This window comes from Triturus cristatus, chromosome 7 (genome assembly GCF_964204655.1).
Source record: "Triturus cristatus chromosome 7, aTriCri1.1, whole genome shotgun sequence".
In the NCBI taxonomy this organism is placed as follows: Eukaryota; Metazoa; Chordata; class Amphibia; order Caudata; family Salamandridae; genus Triturus; species Triturus cristatus.
The window spans coordinates 1718375674-1718395702 of record NC_140590.1 but is presented as its reverse complement, the minus strand read 5'-3'; the positions used below and the strand labels follow the sequence as shown (position 1 = coordinate 1718395702).

The following is a 20029-nucleotide window of genomic DNA, read 5'->3' as shown; positions in this document are numbered from 1 at the left end:
TTTCAGCTCAACTGTCCTCTCTCAGCAGAACTAGCCAACAAGTTTAGCAAGCAAAGACAAGGAGGTGACGCCATGGAACCCTGCAGATTGTGTGTGCGTTTGTGTTGTGTGTTCCTCCTACCTGCCTCTGTGGCAACCCAGGTCTCTTAGTTTACTGTAACACTCCGAGTGAGGGGGAAAGCCATGCTACCAAATCAGCCCTCCTTGGCCCAAAAACAAACTTTCATTGCCCAACCTTTCGAGCGCTAGCCCTTCTGGCATCGTCCTATTGCCCGACAAGACAATCAATCCAAGGCTGCAATTCAGCAAAGATATCTGTGACACACTCACCAAATGTCTGTCCTCCATCCTGGCTATGAAATATTTGTGTCGTATCTGTAAAATAAAAGGTAGATTTCATCAGAATCACCAGTCTTATCAGAGTGGGTTTCCAGAGCAAGCCGGCAGACCTGCAGGTGGTGGTGAAAGAAGGCAAGATGGTAGGATAACCCAGATAACACCCAATGCACCCAGACATGCTATCTGTGCAAACCACACATAGGTAGAACATGAAAGAGGATGTAAAACAACCAAGTTCATCAGGTACTTGATAACACATCATATAAGTATCGTAGGAGCATATCAATTTGTCATCCATCGTACCTCTATATTCGGCTTAAATTCTCTATTCAATAGATGTCTTGATTAGTGTAGCCCCTCATCTGCTGAGCCAACAGAATTCAGAACTAAAATATGTCTAGCTACCATTCAAGGACCCTCCAGATAGTTTCGCATTTCTCTAGAGGTCCACCTGCCTGGTGGCTTCATGTCATGAAGGTGTAACGAGTCATGTTTCAACCGCCATCCAGACTGATGGCTGCTTCTGTTCTCATGGTCTGTCAGCATCATGACATGAGCTCAGCCAAAGACCACCACTCCATGTCTGTACTCCAACTTTTAAGGGAGGCTGGGGTTCCCTCATGGTCTGTCAGCATCATGATATGAACTCAGCCAAAGACCACCACTCAACGTCTGTACGCCAACTTTAAAGGGAGGCTGGGGTTCGCTCATGGTCTGTCAGCATCATGACATGAACTCAGCCAAAGACCACCACTCCATGTCTGTACTCCAACTTTCAAGGGAGGCTGGGGTTCCCTCATGGTCTGTCAGCATCATGACATGAACTCAGCCAATGACCAGCACTCCACGTCTGTACGCCAACTTTCAAGGGAGGCTGGGGTTCCCTCATGGTCTGTCAGCATCATGACATGAACTCAGACAAAGACCACCACTCCACGTCTGTACGCCAACTTTCAAGGGAGGCTGGGGTTCCCTCATGGTTTGTCAGCATCATGACATGAACTCAGACAATGACCAGCACTCCATGTCTGTACGCCAACTTTCAAGGGAGGCAGGGGTTCCCTCATGGTCTGTCAGCATCATGACATGAACTCAGCCAATGACCAGCACTCCACGTCTGTACGCCAACTTTCAAGGGAGGCTGGGGTTCCCTCATGGTCTGTCAGCATCATGACATGAACTCAGCCAATGACCAGCACTCCACGTCTGTACGTCAACTTTCAAGGGAGGCTGGGGTTCCCTCATGGTCTGTCAGCATCATGACATGAACTCAGCCAATGACCAGCACTCCACGTCTGTACGTCAACTTTCAAGGGAGGCAGGGGTTCCCTCATGGTCTGTCAGCATCATGACATGAACTCAGCCAAAGACCACCACTCCACGTCTGTACGCCAACTTTCAAGGGAGGCTGGGGTTCCCTCATGGTCTGTCAGCATCATGACATGAACTCAGCCAATGACCAGCACTCCACGTCTGTACGTCAACTTTCAAGGGAGGCAGGGGTTCCTTCTAGTGATTCGTCATCCAAGCCATACCCAGGAGTAATGACAACGTCCTGGAATAGACTCACGAAGGCATTAATGAGTACATGACGTCTTACTCCTGTAGTGCGACTTCAAGAAGCCTTGAGTGCTCTAACCAATTGGCCCCAAACATCTAAAATGGGAATATTCATACACAAGGGTAAAATACTGGAAGGACTGTGCATTCTTTGCACTTTTAATATTAAGGAATTAGATTTTTCGGGCCAATTCATAAAGGTACTTATGAATATGTGAAGTTGTATTCCTCTTTTATGACTCTTAAATGCTTTATGCATAGGCCCCGAGACATATAAAATGGGAGTATTCACAGCATTCCCATTTACAATGAAGTAGAAATTGAAAGGATTGTAGACAGCTTGCACTTTTACTAATACAGAGTTATTATTTTGGGCCTCCTGTGCCACTGTAGTACCACTGCATCTACTCAGAATGTCCCCTGTGTGTGTTATGCCTCACGTGCCCCCATATCATGCAAGTTAAACTGTTTGCTTTCACTTGCTATTTCACAGTCAAGTGAAGCAGCACGTTGCATTGAAGCATCCCAGGCCAGTCACCCCAGCCCTGGAGTTTAGCAGATTGATGAAAGAGGCTATCCCTAGGCGAGGCACCACCACAGCACCTGTCAGTGTGCTCATCGGAGTCGGTAAAATAATTACTTTTATGCCTACAGTGTGAATCAGCTGAGGCATTATACATTGGGGGGTTTGTGGGACGTGAAATATTTATTCTTATAAAGGAAGTCTTGTGTAAATCCAACACACATTTGATGCACATTTAAAATAAAAAAAGGCAGAAAATTGGAAGCCTACATCACTTTTTAAGTAAAATCTGTAACAATCACCTCAACAGGCTCTAAATGTATCCTATCTGATTGGGATATTCTGGTTTCCCCCTGTGTTTTCTTTCTTCATTGTAGACAGTATGGGTTTCCTGTCTAAATAAAAATCTACGAGTGTTCACTCAGTACTATGTACTTTGTCGAGGCAATATCCTTTTTAATTCGTAACACAAATATTGTACAATCGAAATGCGCCAGAAGAAAAAACGGTCTCCATCTGTTTATGAATTATGATCTGAGGATGAATCTCTTACAGGCATATACCTTGTTGTGTTTGACTTTGTGCCTCGTGCTCTCTTCCTTGCCGCGCGCACATGCCCAGGGTTCTATGACGAGCTTACATTCTGGAATAGAACCTTGGGCATGGGCAGCGGTTGGGAAGACAGCTGGAGGCAGAACTTCTGAACATACTACACGCGGCATGGGTGTCAGGGCATTGCTCTGAATAAAGACTTACCTCCTTCAAACTGTTTCCGCCCCGTGAGTCTTTACATACCTAAAAGCGTCGGTCCCTTTAGACGTGAGTAGAGACGCTGCCTATATCCAGGTTGAAACCCACCATTGGTGGTGAGATGACTAGTAAATGACGGATTTGCCCAGGACATGGCAGGAAAAAGGAGATGGTGAGAGTAGGAGGTGGATGTTAGCAGCCCAGGTGGGAAGGTGATGGAATCGATGCCTCTCTACTCAGGGGTTCAGGAAGACCCCCAACTATCGCTCTATCATGCCCCCTTCCTACGCCACTGCCCGCTTGTGAATGGGTGGTCCGAGGTGAGGTAATACAAGGCATTCCCTGAATCTAGGGAATGAGGCATGAAGGACCAGGCAAGCACACCTCATCGTCCCCTTGGCTCGCCACCATTCCAGTTGGCATTAGAAGGCCAGTGAGCCACCACTGCACCCCATTCTCCAAGGACAGGATGTTGTTGCTGAATAAGCATTTATCCGTCTTCGGGCCAAAGAGATGCCTTTTTGGCAATGACAACGGAATTACCCCGCGACTTGCCCGTCCTGCCTTGCAGTCCCCCAAGAGACCATTGAGCGTACACACCTTTGAAGACAGGAACTGGAATCACTCAGAGGGATTTAACTTGGAGAAAAATTGTGTTCATGCTCTGCTCACTAGTGGGCCTTCAGCTCTTCCTCGTTCTATGTGCCAGAAGCTCAAAAGGGGCCTGGTGGAACAAGACCTCTAGGACCCCATGAGAAGACGCCCTCAAGCGGGCCTGGTAAGTAAGTAAGTAAGTAAGTGGTTTATTGTCTGGTCAATTAAAACCTTTACAATTTCTCATAAAAGAAAAGTTATAGCAGCAAAGTCAATGATTTAAGACTAATTAAAAAAAACTAACATTTCATAAAACATCCGTGCATTATGCTAACATCAGTGATGCAATTATTATAAATTGCTGTCCAATACAGTACATTGATAAGGGGTTTCAGCCTTTCAGTATATTGACGGAATTTCAAATGATTTGCCAATACTGTCCTTTTTCGGTTCCTGAGAATTTTTAGGAAGGAAAAGAAAATCAAGAAGACTTAAAATTTGATAAAACGAGTACTCAGTTCTCAATGGAGGGGTAAGTGTGCAATTGTCAGTTGCTTTATGGACAGCTGCAGCAGTAAGTTGCTGTTGACTGTTTGCTGGAGCTTATGTCGTCCGAGTTAGGGGCAATCTAAATACATGTTATTTGCTGTGAGGTGTCACTGGAAAGTCTTTTTATTGCAATGATGAAGTGTTTAACGACCGAGTTTCTACCCTACCGCTTCCATAAATTGCACAAAGCGGCGTGCTAGCTGAACGTCTCCACCTCCGAGGCATGCCATCACGGCTTGTCTGCAGGTTCTTATCCCCATCCTTACAAAGGGTGGCTTCAGTAATTGACGGTGTTCAGCTTGTAGTTTTCCACAGATGCATAAAAGGCGTAATACACTTTCATTGGCTCCCTCACATAAACGGCATGTCGACTGACCCGGAGATCATTTCCAAGGGGGAAGGTGCGGCTATGATGGTGAAATGCCAATTCGGAGATGAAGATATTTTTCTTTCTTCCTAATATTGAAACCTATGCCTAGGTAAGATTGAGGAGAAGACTTCACATAGCTTTGCACAACAAACCATCCGTGGGTTCTTTCTGTGAGTGCCGCCTTGTCTTCTAATAGGGAAAGTTTTTTCACTGTCTTATTTACTATTTGTTTAAAACAATGGTAAGACCCTGAGGCTGCCCAAAGTTCCTCCAGGTCCAGGCACTCTTTTGATGCGATCAGATAGCTCATAGTTGGGCAGACCCTCTTTCGTTGTATCTCGTTCCATAGGTAGGAGTTCAATGTTCCTGCTTCGGCTCTTTTGATCCTGTACCAGTTCTTGGCATAAGCTCCTTTGCGGGCTAAATCTTGGTTTTGTAGGCCGAATTCTAACCTTATTTGGGCCGGTGAAACATACTTAGGTAGATTAAAAATCATTCTGGCTGCTCTTGAGACACTGCTGTCTAATATGGCCGCTTCTCTTCCCCTCAGACACTCACTCCCATAAGTGATTGACGGAATGAGCTTCGCTTGCCAGACTTGTAAAAGTGGAGTAAGATTTGGGCCAGTGGTTTTATGTTTGATAGATTTAATTGCTGCCGCAATAGCATTGCCTCTTCTTTTGATAACATCTTTTTGTGAGTTAAGTGTGCCTCTATTGTCTATTATTACTCCTAAGTATTTGTATTGGTCAACTACTTCTATTGTTAAGTTAGCCAGGTACCAGCGGAAGTTAGAGGTTTTCTTTCTTGGATGAATGCTCATTCCCTTTGTTTTGTCGTAGTTGATGGTTAAACCATGGTTTGCTGAATATCTACTAGTTGTATCTAATAGATGTTGAAGGCCAATGGGGGTTCGACTAACCAGCACAAGGTCGTCTGCATACAGGAGGTTGGAAAGTGGCAGCCCTCCTATTTTTGGCGCATGCGAGAGTTACAGGTTTCCAGTTCTGACAATAGATCAGACATGTACACGTTAAAAAGTGTCGGCGCCAAGATGCACCCTTGTTTGAGTCCCATGGTTGTTGGAATTTTCCGAGACAGGAACTTACCATCTCCTAGCTTGACTGGTACCCATGTATTTGTGTGGAGAAGACTTAACTGGTATAGGAGAGTGGATGGTATTTTTTTATCCTTGAGCTTGTGCCATAGTTTGCTCCTGTCGAATTTATCGAATGCTGATGAACAGTCAATAAAACACATGAATAGAGGGTGTTTTGCTGATTTCGCCCGATCTATCATTAGGGACAGGGCAAGTATGTTTGTTGGTGTTCCCATGCCCTTGCAAAAACCCGCCTGATTGATGGGTATTATTGATTTTTCATCTGTCCAGGTTATAAGGTCTTCCAGAAGTAGGCCAGCATAATATCTCGCCTTGACATCGATTAAAGGAACAAGCCTGTAGCTGTTTGCAAAGTTCTTATCCCCCTTCTTGTATATTGGGGATATGATTGACCCCTCCAAGAGTCCGGTATGGTGTTTCCTCTTTCGATTTGAATAAACAACGGTAACAGTTTGGAAGCCCAGTATTCTGGGTCTTTTTTTAATAAGCTTGGTGGAATCCCATTAGGGCCCGGGGCACCCTCCCGCTTGCCTTTAGCTATCGGCCTTCATCTGGTGAGTTGTGAACGAAAGATGGTAATTTCCTGGTGTAACATTTTGATTGGAAGGGATTGCCTCAAGAATATAGCGTGTACTCTGCTTCTGATCAGAATTGAAATGATGCAGCAGATGAGAGGCCCAAGCTTCCTCTGTCAAGTGTGAGTTGATTCTTGGAGTGTTCGGATTGGCTAGGCTGTTTATTGTGCGCCAGAATCTTGCGCTGTTGTTCGATTTTGAGTCATGTAACAGTCTAGCCCATAGGTTGTTGTCCAAATCCCTTTTTGCCTGCCAGATTATTTTTTTCTTTTCTGCTTTAAGTTCTGCTAGCTCCCTTTGTAAACGCGGATCCTGCCCTGTACACCAAAGCCTGCGTATTGTTTTGTTTATTGCTTTCTTGAGATTGCGAAGATTTGGAGTTTTAGTGATAAGAAAATGCTTGTCTTGACGGTCTAAAGGCCTGTTTGCTGTTAAGGCTGGAAGAGCGCTTGCCGCATACTTTGCTGCTAATGCTTTAATGAGTTGTTCCCCGTGCGTTATCTCATTTATGTCAGTCTCATCCCTTTGTTCCCATAATGACTTCGCTGAGGCCAGTAGTTCATCTAGTTGGTTGGTTTTGAATTTGATCCTCCTGAAATTGTCCGTATATATAGACTCAGGGTCCTCAGCAGGTTGGTCTAGTGGTGATCCAGTTATTCTTGTGGAGATTTCCTGTGGCAGGTGGTCACTTTCATCTTGGGTCCCTACCTGGAAGCCTGTAATACTACTGATGAGTGATAAGGATACAAAGGTGTAGTCTATTAGCGTGCTAGAACTTGTGCTGTGAAATGTTGCCGCTGGGGGCTGATCTCCCGGGAAACGCTCATTTAGTGCCACAAAGCATAGGTGTTCCAAACCCTTGACGAAGTTCCTAGCGAGTACTGATTGTTGCTTCTTGGTGCTCAACTCCTGACAAGGAATATTCCAGGCGGTGTGTTGTTCCTCGAGTAGCTCATCCATCATATGTGGCCCCATTAAGTACATTTTGAAGTCACCCATCAGCGGTAGATTTGAAGTTGGTTCTTCTGAGAGGAGCCTAATGATTTCTGCCTCCATCATTTTGATTCCTTTAATTTTGTCACGAGGATGTATGTAGGTGCTTAGGAGTAGTAATTGTTGTATAATATTTCCATCCCGTATGCTCACTCTGAGTGCTTTAATTGCACTGGTGGAGGATGTGGAGGTGTCAACATCTTCAGTCGCTGTTATTGTTTTTCTTGATGAATAAATTGCTAGACCACCCATTGGATGGCCAAATTTGGAGCCTTTCACTGCTGGAGTATGATGGGTTTTGAAACCAAATAAATAGGCTCTTCTAACCATGTTTCTTGTAGAGAGCCTGGTAAATTTCTTGAACTCATAAAAAGCCTGGGGGTTCATAGAGAGAGAAGTGCTCTTACAAGCATGAGTGCTTGTGCCCCATCACACTCTGTGATTTAACCAGAAGGCTTGGAAACAGACATTCTGAGGCACTTGCAGGTAATACAGAGCTCTAGCAGTGGATGAAGACCAGGGTGAGCTGGGCTAACTCTGCTTCTGATCGCCAGCCGAAAGGAGCTCCTTTTTGTTACATTTACCTTCAAGCAGTTCATGCCTATCAACAGGCAGGTGCCAGTCGGTTTTTTAAATTAGCCGTAGACCTGAGTGCATTATGATCCAACAGAACAGTCACTTGCCTCGTCTGCATACAATCAATCAATCTATCAGAATTTGTAGAGTGCGGCTGCTTCGCCCCTGAGGGTCTCGAGGTGCTGCATAACAACCATTGGGCATAAAGAGCTGGGTCAGAGGTTTAGCATTAGGGGCAGTGAAGATCTATGAAGGAATCTACATTGACTTCAAAGGGTATGTGGTATCCTTTCTCTATTTTATGTGTTTCGCTGCTTTAAGATGTTCCGTTCTAAGATTAGTGACATCGTTTAGAATGTCCATGTGTTGCTGGGTTTCTTGGGAATTGGATTCGGTGTCGTGTAAACTGTGGACTGGGGCGGTTGGAGATTGAAGGAGATGCTACCTTGATGTTACCCTGCTGTGTAGCTATTTCTACAATTAAACGCGACATGAACTTTCAGTGTGTCTTTGCGTAATTCACTACAAATATGGCGACGATCCTGCTACACAGCGACAGCAAGAACCTTGCATGCACCTTGTTATAACGAAGAAAAAAGACTGTTCTTATTTTTGCCATCCGCCATGCATCAAACAAACATCAAGGTGCATACAAACTAACTTTAAATGACATTGGAGTGCATGTTGCATTCACATTCATAATTGCCGACAGCGCATCCTGATCTATAACTTTATATCCAAGCATTTCGCATCATCGCCCATGCCGTGTTGCAGTTTAACCAAGTGCACTTTAATTTTGTGTGTTAAACAAAATTGAAGACTTTTCACTTGTGAAACTCACTGCGTTAACTTCTCACCGTGGTTCTCTCGCCTACGATGTCTCCCCGATTATGATGGTGCAGTCAAGCTTGAGCATGTTCCTACGTAAGCTGAGTTTTTTTTTTATCGTTGCTTAGTTTCAAATCCCGCACTGAAGACACGACGCACGCAACGACGTAGAACAACCTACGACACAGCAGGAAGCCATCTTACTCTTCGGCTTTACTGTGGTTTCCATAATTACGGATCCTGCGTCCCTGAACGGATTCATCACGTATTCGTTTAACGGGGAAAACATCACCATTTCTTCTCTCCTAAAGGTGGGCGAACGTCAACGGTGAGTGCAAGTTGATTTTCTCACAGAAACAGATAACTCTTGGCCCAGTCCTCTGTTCAGCTGTTTTTCCTGCCATCACGCTGACACGCTCTGCTTCATTTGCGTGTCAACGTGTTATCTTCATCTTTGCTTCACGCTGATACACACAGCACATGTGTATCCGTGAATAAACACGCAGTACACGAGTATCTATTGACATAACGCTGACACGCTCAGCCCTATCTGCATGTCTACGTATTTTGTTTTCATCATTTCTTCACACCGATACACACAGCACTTGTGTATCTGTGATTAGTTGAGATACATTCTTCGTTGATACACACAACATCATCTACAAGGTTATTTTTAACTTTTGTCAGTTTAACACGTCAATTATTAAATCAACTAATTATTATTTTTTTTTTTCATATTCTCTCAAAATTATTTGTGGAATCAGCAAACTGCACTTCACACACTATTTTAACTTTAATTTTAATATTGTACTCAAAGTGATTCTCTGTTTTACACATTACAGTCTCACTTACAACTTACAACTTACAACTTCTTTATTTTTTTTTCTTCTCTCTTTACTCATGTTTATCTCTTTCTTCTACATTTATTTTTCTTCACTCTTTATTCTTATTAAAAAGTCATGCAATCTGTAACACCTCCTCCCTCTTTTTTGGAATCTCCTGGTGAACCTCCTGTTCGATGGGAGATATGGTTTGACGCTTTCCAAACTTATCTTGGTGCCATTGGTGCTTCCAGATTCAGCAGTGAGCTCAAGAAATTTCTCCTTCTGCATTCTTTAGGTTTCGAGGGAAGATCAAATTTTAAACATCTGCCAGAAATCAATCATCCCCCAGATGATGTTATTGATGTTTACGATGACGCCATCTCCAAACTTAAAACCAGGTTTGACAAACAGCCTAGTTTGATGGTTCTCCGTCACAAGTTTCTAAAGAGACATCAATCTGAAAACGAGGACGATGATTCTTACATCTCTGCTCTACTCAGGTTAGCTTCAGTCTGTCAATTTGAAATGTTCACGGATCAACTGATCAGAGATCAGAGCTAAGCGACATTTCTCCTATCATCAAGCCCCACGCAATGAAGCATAGCGGCAGGAAAAGTAGCGATAACCCCTGTTATCGCTACTTTCCTTACGCCTGCTTCAGGACTGACTTAGCCATGATATCCTATGGAAGGTGGATATCATGGCTAAGTTTGTGAGTCCCTATCAGCAAGCTAACGCCACTCTACGTGAGATTATCGCTGGGTTTCCAGCGATAATCTCACGTTAGGCAGTTAGCGTGAGGATTTTTATCGCTGAGGAGATAAGCGTTGCTAATAGCACGCTATCTCAGCGATAAAAATCCACGTTACCCGGCGATAATTATCCTCAAGCTAAGAGCGCTGAGCGATAATTATCGCCGGGTGTTGCTGATATGCCCCAATGTTTTGTGTGCACAACACAAACAAAGGTCATTCTTTGATAAAAAGAAAAGTGCGAAAGTAGTCCAAGTTGGAGTTGGAGACATGGTACGCATAAAATCTCCTCTTTATATTAAGAAGGGCGAAAACACGTTTGGTCCTCCTATCTCTATTATTAAGGAGGGTAGGAATGCTGTCCAAGTTGAAGGGGGGAAATGGTGGAATGTGTGCAGAATTGTAAAAGCTTAAAATGTTTCCTCTTGTTCTTCATCAACTCCTTGTGGTCCTACGATCAATGGACCTTCTAAACCTTTACGTAGGAAAAGAGGTAGGACAATTTTTACTCCCAAAAGATACAGGTTGAAAAACCTATTTATTATTTATTTGCATGCTTAAGTACAGTTTTCATTTTACATGCTTATTTTCTATTGTTTCCTCTATATTGTTTTATTTAGGTTTTTTTAGTAAGCAAGGAGGATATGTGGTATCCTTTCTCTATTTTATGTGTTTCGCTGCTTTAAGATGTTCTGTTCTAAGATTAGTGACATTGTTTAGAATGTCCATGTGTTGCTGGGTTTCTTGGGAATTGGATTCGGTGTTGTGTAAACTGTGGACTGGGGCGGTTGGAGATTGAAGGAGATGCTACCTTGATGTTACCCTGCTGTGTAGCTATTTCTACAATTAAACGCGACATGAACTTTCAGTGTGTCTTCGCGTAATTCACTACAAGGTATTACATAGAAGGTGAGGAAGGGCGGGTGATGGGGAACAATCATTAAGGAAAGACACAGACCAAACTTCCACCATCCAAGAGATACTTAACTGCTTGAGCCTACTCAATAGGATGGTATGGTCCATGGGATGGAATAACACAGCAGGTAGATCGAACAGGATCCCGCCGGCGGTATCCCTTCAACTTCTAGGATTCTGGGAAGAGCGGAAACTGCTCTTCGCTCACTCTGAATGTGCTGGTACGCATGCTGCCCTGCAACCCTTTCCTGTATCCTAGCACAGATAAAACGAAAAGGCAGCCTGAGCACTTCCAGCCGTACCACATAGAACAGCCACTGGATCCAACAGGAGACCGTGGCCCACCTCAATGGCCAGCTGCACATTGACCACACTAAATACAATTTTTACAATAACGAGAGGCAACGAACACAGATTACACTCCAAGTAAGCACTGGCTCATGAAATTAGAAAACAGGTAGATTATTTTTCTTTCTATTGAATGTATCCAGAGAATAGTGTAGCCAACGCGTTTCACCTACAAAGGCTTCCTCAGGTGAAAAAAGGTGGATCCGCTCGAAGTCACATGAATCTCCCAAAGTTAAAGTCAAGTTACTGGGATGAAAATGTGACCACAGAAAGCTACGACATCAGATCCACAAGGCATCCAGTGTGATCCAATGCGCACAGAAACAAGGGGGAGGGGGGGCAATTTGTCTTAGTCCCAGAATCCACACCAAAAATATAATACTAGCTATTTACTGTCCAAAGGGAATTTAGCAACAAATCCGGGACCCATCTATAAATGTCCAAAAGCACCTCGCTCCATGGTTAGTCGTAATCCTATGTGTGCCAAGTAATGCACCAAACAGACCTCTCTTTCATCCGTCACGTAAAATCCTACCACAGATAGAGACTGTAACTCTTCTCTGGCCTCCTTCTTACGTACTAGAATGGGCGCAGAAGTGAAGCCCTGTTCTCCGTGACCTTGAATCGTGGTCCACGAGAGCCTTAAACAATTCTGTATCACTGGCAGTATTTGGACAGACTCTGCATTTCTCACTGGCTCCCTCCGTTCTGTCTTTTCCATTAATCCTTACTTTCTGCCAGAAATCACCATACAGGCTACCCTTAGAGATACCTAAGAGGGAGATATGGGTATTGAACGAAGTCCAATTGTATTGGACTATTGACTCACAGTCGATTAGGAAATATTTTAGATAGAACACAGAAAACTTTTGGCAAAATAAATAGAGACCCTCCTTCTAAGGGGGAGTTACATGTTTCTATCCAGGAGCCCCATACACCCACCCGGTGGTTGCAAACCCACCCATCCACTCATGTCTGTCCCCCTTTGCCTGCCATCTCTCACCGGGTTCGGGGCCTAGATGCCCCAACGTCACCAGCAACCACTGGGCAGACTTTCATTTATCTCATCTGACACTGGAAGAAGGTCAAACATCACAACCCTACTATCATGTGTGCTGGCCTGGCAGGAGGCCACTACCATCTCCAAGAACCCCAGCTTGTGCACCAACAGACCTACACAAATGTGCAGTAACTGGGCTGTGATTGATGGGCTCTGCTGTGACACTGTATGTAATTACCGCTCCTTTGAATACTTGCACCTACCCTCTCTTCCTACAGGCAGTGAAGGTGAGTACAGGTCTTACTGGTGCATCTGTCACTGCAGACGTCTTTACATGGCATTGTCACGTGCCAGGATTCTGCACATCACTCTTCTCACAGTACAAGTGCCCAGCCTGTCCATGTACCATCCTTTGAATACTTGCACATACCCTCTCTTCCTACAGGCAGTGAAGGTGAGTACAGGTCTTACTGGTGCATCTGTCACTGCAGACGTCTTTAAGTGGCATTGTAACTTGCCAGGATTCTGCACATCTCTCTTCTCACAGTACACGTGCCCAGCCTGTCCATGTACTATCCTTTAAAAACTTGCACCTACCTTCTCTTCCTACAGGCAGTGAAGGTGAGTACAGGTCTTACTGGTGCATCTGTCACTGCAGACGTCTTTACGTGGCATTGTAACGTGCCAATTCTGCACATCTCTCTTCTCACAGTACAAGTGCCCAGCCTGTCCATGTACCATCCTTTGAATACTTGCACCTACCTTCTCTTCCTACAGGCAGTGAAGGTGAGTACAGGTCTTACTAGTGCATCTGTCACTGCAGACGTCTTTACATGGCATTGTCACGTGCCAGGATTCTGCACATCTCTCTTCTCACAGTACAAGTGCCCAGCCTGTCCATGTACCATCCTTTGAATACTTGCACCTACCCTCTCTTCCTACAGGCAGTGAAGGTGAGTACAGGTCTTACTGGTGCATCTGTCACTGCAGACGTCTTTACATGGCATTGTCACGTGCCAGGATTCTGCACATCTCTCTTCTCACAGTACAAGTGCCCAGCCTGTCCATGTACCATCCTTTGACTACTTGCACCTACCCTCTCTTCCTACAGGCAGTGAAGGTGAGTACAGGTCTTACTGGTGCATCTGTCACTGCAGACGTCTTTACGTGGCATTGTAACGTGCCAGGATTCTGCACATCTCTCTTCTCACAGTACAAGTGCCCAGCCTGTCCATGTACCATCCTTTGAATACTTGCACCTACCTTCTCTTCCTACAGGCAGTGAAGGTGAGTACAGGTCTTACTGGTGCATCTGTCACTGCAGACGTCTTTACGTGGCATTGTAACATGCCAGGATTCGGCAAATCACGCTTCTCACAGTACAAGTGCCCAGCCTGTCCATGTACCATCCTTTGAATACTTCCACCTACCTTCTCTTCCTACAGGCAGTGAAGGTGAGTACAGGTCTTACTGGTGCATCTGTCACTGCAGATGTCTTTACGTGGCACTGCAACGTGCCAATTCTGAACATCTCTCTTCTCACAGTACAAGTGCCCAGCCTGTCCATGTACTATCCTTTGAATACTTCCACCTACCTTCTCTTCCTACAGGCAGTGAAGGCGAGTACAGGTCTTACTGGTGCATCTGTCACTGCAGATGTCTTTACTTGGCACTGTAACGTGCCAATTCTGCACATCTCTCTTCTCACAGTACAAGTGCCCAGCCTGTCCATGTACCATCCTTTGAATACTTGCACCTACCTTCTCTTCCTACAGGCAGTGAAGGTGAGTACAGTTCTTACTAGTGCATCTGTCACTGCAGACGTCTTTATGTGGCACTGTAACGTGCCAGGAGTCTGCATATCTCTCTTCTCACAGTACGAGTGCCCAGCCTGTCCATGTACCATCCTTTGAATACTTGCACCTACCTTCTCTTCCTACAGGCAGTGAAGGTGAGTACAGGTCTTACTGGTGCATCTGTCACTGCAGATGTCTTTACGTGGCACTGTAACGTGCCAGGATTCTGCACATCTCTCTTCTCACAGTACAAGTGCCCAGCCTGTCCATGTACCATCCTTTGAATACTTGCACCTACCCTCTCTTCCTACAGGCAGTGAAGGTGAGTACAGGTCTTACTGGTGCATCTGTCACTGCAGATGTCTTTACGTGGCACTGTAACGTGCCAATTCTGCACATCTCTCTTCTCACAGTACAAGTGCCCAGCCTGTCCATGTACCATCCTTTGAATACTTGCACCTACCTTCTCTTCCTACAGGCAGTGAAGCTGAGTACAGTTCTTACTGGTGCATCTGTCACTGCAGACGTCTTTACATGGCATTGTAACGTGCCAGGATTCTGCACATCTCTCTTCTCACAGTACAAGTGCCCAGCCTGTCCATGTACCATCCTTTGAATACTTGCACCTACCCTCTCTTCCTACAGGCAGTGAAGGTGAGTACAGGTCTTACTGGTGCATCTGTCACTGCAGACGTCTTTACGTGGCATTGTAAAGTGCCAGGATTCTGCACATCTCTCTTCTCACAGTACAAGTGCCCAGCCTGTCCATGTACCATCCTTTGAATACTTGCACCTACCCTCTCTTCCTACAGGCAGTGAAGGTGAGTACAGGTCTTACTAGTGCATCTGTCACTGCAGACGTCTTTACGTGGCACTGTAACGTGCCAGGAGTCTGCTTATCTCTCTTTTCACAGTACGAGTGCCCAGCCTGTCCATGTACCATCCTTTGAATACTTGCACCTACCCTCTCTTCCTACAGGCAGTGAAGGTGAGTACAGGTCTTACTAGTGCATCTGTCACTGCAGATGTCTTTACGTGGCATTGTAACTTGCCAGGATTCTGCACATCTCTTCTCACAGTACAAGTGCCCAGCCTGTCCATGTACCATCCTTTGAATACTTGCACCTACCTTCTCTTCCTACAGGCAGTGAAGGTGAGTACAGTTCTTACTGGTGCATCTGTCACTGCAGACGTCTTTACATGGCATTGTAACGTGCCAGGATTCTGCACATCTCTCTTCTCACAGTACAAGTGCCCAGCCTGTCCATGTACCATCCTTTGAATACTTGCACCTACCCTCTCTTCCTACAGGCAGTGAAGGTGAGTATGGGTCTTACTGGTGCATGTCACTGCAGACGTCTTTACGTGGCATTGTAACGTGCCAGGATTCTGCACATCTCTCTTCTCGCAGTACAAGTGCCCAGCCTGTCCATGTACCATCCTTTGAATACTTGCACCTACCCTCTCTTCCTACAAGCAGTGAAGGTGAGTACAGGTCTTACTGGTGCATCTGTCACTGCAGACGTCTTTACATGGCATTGTAACTTGCCAGGATTCTGCACATCTCTCTTCTCACAGTACAAGTGCCCAGCCTGTCCATGTACCATCCTTTGAATACTTGCACCTACCTTCACTTCCTACAGGCAGTGAAGGTGAGTACAGGTCTTACTGGTGCATCTGTCACTGCAGATGTCTTTACGTGGCATTGTAACGTGCCAATTCTGCACATCTCTCTTCTCACAGTACAAGTGCCCAGCCTGTCCATGTACCATCCTTTGAATACTTGCACCTACCCTCTCTTCCTACAGGCAGTGAAGGTGAGTACAGGTCTTACTGGTGCATCTGTCACTGCAGACGTCTTTAAGTGGCATTGTAACGTGCCAGGATTCTGCACATCTCTCTTCTCACAGTACAAGTGCCCAGCCTGTCCATGTACCATCCTTTGAATACTTGCACCTACCCTCTCTTCCCACAGGCAGTGAAGGTGAGTACAGGTCTTACTGGTGCATCTGTCACTGCAGATGTCTTTACGTGGCACTGTAACGTGCCAATTCTGCACATCTCTCTTCTCACAGTACAAGTGCCCAGCCTGTCCATGTACCATCCTTTGAATACTTCCACCTACCTTCTCTTCCTACAGGCAGTGAAGGTGAGTACAGGTCTTACTGGAGCATCTGTCACTGCAGATGTCTTTACGTGGCATTGTAACGTGCCAATTCTGCACATCTCTCTTCTCACAGTACAAGTGCCCAGCCTGTCCATGTACCATCCTTTGAATACTTGCACCTACCCTCTCTTCCGACAGGCAGTGAAGGTGAGTACAGGTCTTACTGGTGCATCTGTCACTGCAGACGTCTTTACGTGGCATTGTAAAGTGCCAGGATTCTGCACATCTCTCTTCTCACAGTACAAGTGCCCAGCCTGTCCATGTACCATCCTTTGAATACTTGCACCTACCCTCTCTTCCTACAGGCAGTGAAGGTGAGTACAGGTCTTACTGATGCATCTGTCACTGCAGATGTCTTTACGTGGCACTGTAACGTGCCAATTCTGCACATCTCTCTTCTCACAGTACAAGTGCCCAGCCTGTCCATGTACCATCCTTTGAATACTTGCACCTACCCTCTCTTCCTACAGGCAGTGAAGGTGAGTACAGGTCTTACTGGTGCATCTGTCACTGCAGATGTCTTTACGTGGCATTGTAACGTGCCAATTCTGCACATCTCTCTTCTCACAGTACAAGTGCCCAGCCTGTCCATGTACCATCCTTTGAATACTTGCACCTATCCTCTCTTCCTACAGGCAGTGAAGGTGAGTACAGGTCTTACTGGTGCATCTGTCACTGCAGACGTCTTTACGTGGCATTGTAAAGTGCCAGGATTCTGCACATCTCTCTTCTCACAGTACAAGTGCCCAGCCTGTCCATGTACCATCCATTGAATACTTGCACCTACCCTCTCTTCCTACAGGCAGTGAAGGTGAGTACAGGTCTTACTGGTGCATCTGTCACTGCAGATGTCTTTACGTGGCACTGTAACGTGCCAGGATTCTGCACATCTCTCTTCTCACAGTACAAGTGCCCAGCCTGTCCATGTACCATCCTTTGAATACTTGCACCTACCTTCTCTTCCTACAGGCAGTGAAGGTGAGTACAGTTCTTACTGGTGCATCTGTCACTGCAGACGTCTTTACATGGCATTGTAACATGCCAGGATTCTGCACATCTCTCTTCTCACAGTACAAGTGCCCAGCCTGTCCATGTACCATCCTTTGAATACTTGCACCTACCCTCTCTTCCTACAGGCAGTGAAGGTGAGTACAGTTCTTACTGGTGCATCTGTCACTGCAGACGTCTTTACATGGCATTGTAACGTGCCAGGATTCTGCACATCTCTCTTCTCACAGTACAAGTGCCCAGCCTGTCCATGTACCATCCTTTGAATACTTGCACCTACCCTCTCTTCCTACAGGCAGTGAAGGTGAGTACAGGTCTTACTGGTGCATCTGTCACTGCAGACGTCTTTACGTGGCATTGTAACGTGCCAGGATTCTGCACATCTCTCTTCTCACAGTACAAGTGCCCAGCCTGTCCATGTACCATCCTTTGAATACTTGCACCTACCTTCTCTTCCTACAGGCAGTGAAGGTGAGTACAGGTCTTACTGGTGCATCTGTCACTGCAGACGTCTTTACGTGGAATTGTAACGTGCCAGGATTCTGCACATCTCTCTTCTCACAGTACAAGTGCCCAGCCTGTCCATGTACCATCCTTTGAATACTTCCACCAACCTTCTCTTCCTACAGGCAGTGAAGGCGAGTACAGGTCTTACTGGTGCATCTGTCACTGCAGATGTCTTTACGTGGCACTGTAACGTGCCAATTCTGCACATCTCTCTTCTCACAGTACAAGTGCCCAGCCTGTCCATGTACCATCCTTTGAATACTTGCACCTACCTTCTCTTCCTACAGGCAGTGAAGGTGAGTACAGTTCTTACTAGTGCATCTGTCACTGCAGACGTCTTTATGTGGCACTGTAACGTGCCAGGAGTCTGCATATCTCTCTTCTCACAGTACGAGTGCCCAGCCTGTCCATGTACCATCCTTTGAATACTTGCACCTACCTTCTCTTCCTACAGGCAGTGAAGGTGAGTACAGGTCTTACTGGTGCATCTGTCACTGCAGATGTCTTTACGTGGCACTGTAACGTGCCAGGATTCTGCACATCTCTCTTCTCACAGTACAAGTACCCAGCCTGTCCATGTACCATCCTTTGAATACTTGCACCTACCCTCTCTTCCTACAGGCAGTGAAGGTGAGTACAGGTCTTACTGGTGCATCTGTCACTGCAGATGTCTTTACGTGGCACTGTAACGTGCCAATTCTGCACATCTCTCTTCTCACAGTACAAGTGCCCAGCCTGTCCATGTACCATCCTTTGAATACTTGCACCTACCTTCTCTTCCTACAGGCAGTGAAGGTGAGTACAGGTCTTACTGGTGCATCTGTCACTGCAGACGTCTTTACGTGGCATTGTAACATGCCAGGATTCGGCAAATCACGCTTCTCACAGTACAAGTGCCCAGCCTGTCCATGTACCATCCTTTGAATACTTCCACCTACCTTCTCTTCCTACAGGCAGTGAAGGTGAGTACAGGTCTTACTGGTGCATCTGTCACTGCAGATGTCTTTACGTGGCACTGCAACGTGCCAATTCTGAACATCTCTCTTCTCACAGTACAAGTGCCCAGCCTGTCCATGTACCATCCTTTGAATACTTCCACCTACCTTCTCTTCCTACAGGCAGTGAAGGCGAGTACAGGTCTTACTGGTGCATCTGTCACTGCAGATGTCTTTACTTGGCACTGTAACGTGCCAATTCTGCACATCTCTCTTCTCACAGTACAAGTGCCCAGCCTGTCCATGTACCATCCTTTGAATACTTGCACATACCTTCTCTTCCTACAGGCAGTGAAGGTGAGTACAGTTCTTACTAGTGCATCTGTCACTGCAGACGTCTTTATGTGGCACTGTAACGTGCCAGGAGTCTGCATATCTCTCTTCTCACAGTACGAGTGCCCAGCCTGTCCATGTACCATCCTTTGAATACTTGCACCTACCTTCTCTTCCTACAGGCAGTGAAGGTGAGTACAGGTCTTACTGGTGCATCTGTCACTGCAGATGTCTTTACGTGGCACTGTAACGTGCCAGGATTCTGCACATCTCTCTTCTCACAGTACAAGTGCCCAGCCTGTCCATGTACCATCCTTTGAATACTTGCACCTACCCTCTCTTCCTACAGGCAGTGAAGGTGAGTACAGGTCTTACTGGTGCATCTGTCACTGCAGATGTCTTTACGTGGCACTGTAACGTGCCAATTCTGCACATCTCTCTTCTCACAGTACAAGTGCCCAGCCTGTCCATGTACCATCCTTTGAATACTTGCACCTACCTTCTCTTCCTACAGGCAGTGAAGCTGAGTACAGTTCTTACTGGTGCATCTGTCACTGCAGACGTCTTTACATGGCATTGTAACGTGCCAGGATTCTGCACATCTCTCTTCTCACAGTACAAGTGCCCAGCCTGTCCATGTACCATCCTTTGAATACTTGCACCTACC

At 45.8% G+C, this 20029-nt stretch overlaps 1 protein-coding gene across 3 annotated transcripts in view; it reads right to left on the bottom strand.

The window, feature by feature from the left end:
- Positions 1–20029, bottom strand: part of LOC146812879 (uncharacterized) — a 98695-nt gene that overhangs the window by 43817 nt on the left and 34849 nt on the right. For 2 of the 3 annotated variants that reach the window (XM_085614626.1, XM_085614628.1), the window contains exon 2: positions 331–375. The exons of the other annotated variant lie outside the window; for it this stretch is intronic. In XM_085614626.1, the coding sequence (XP_085470752.1) occupies positions 331–375 (45 nt within the window). The remainder of the gene's footprint in view (positions 1–330; positions 376–20029) is intronic. 3 annotated transcript variants of the gene reach the window in all.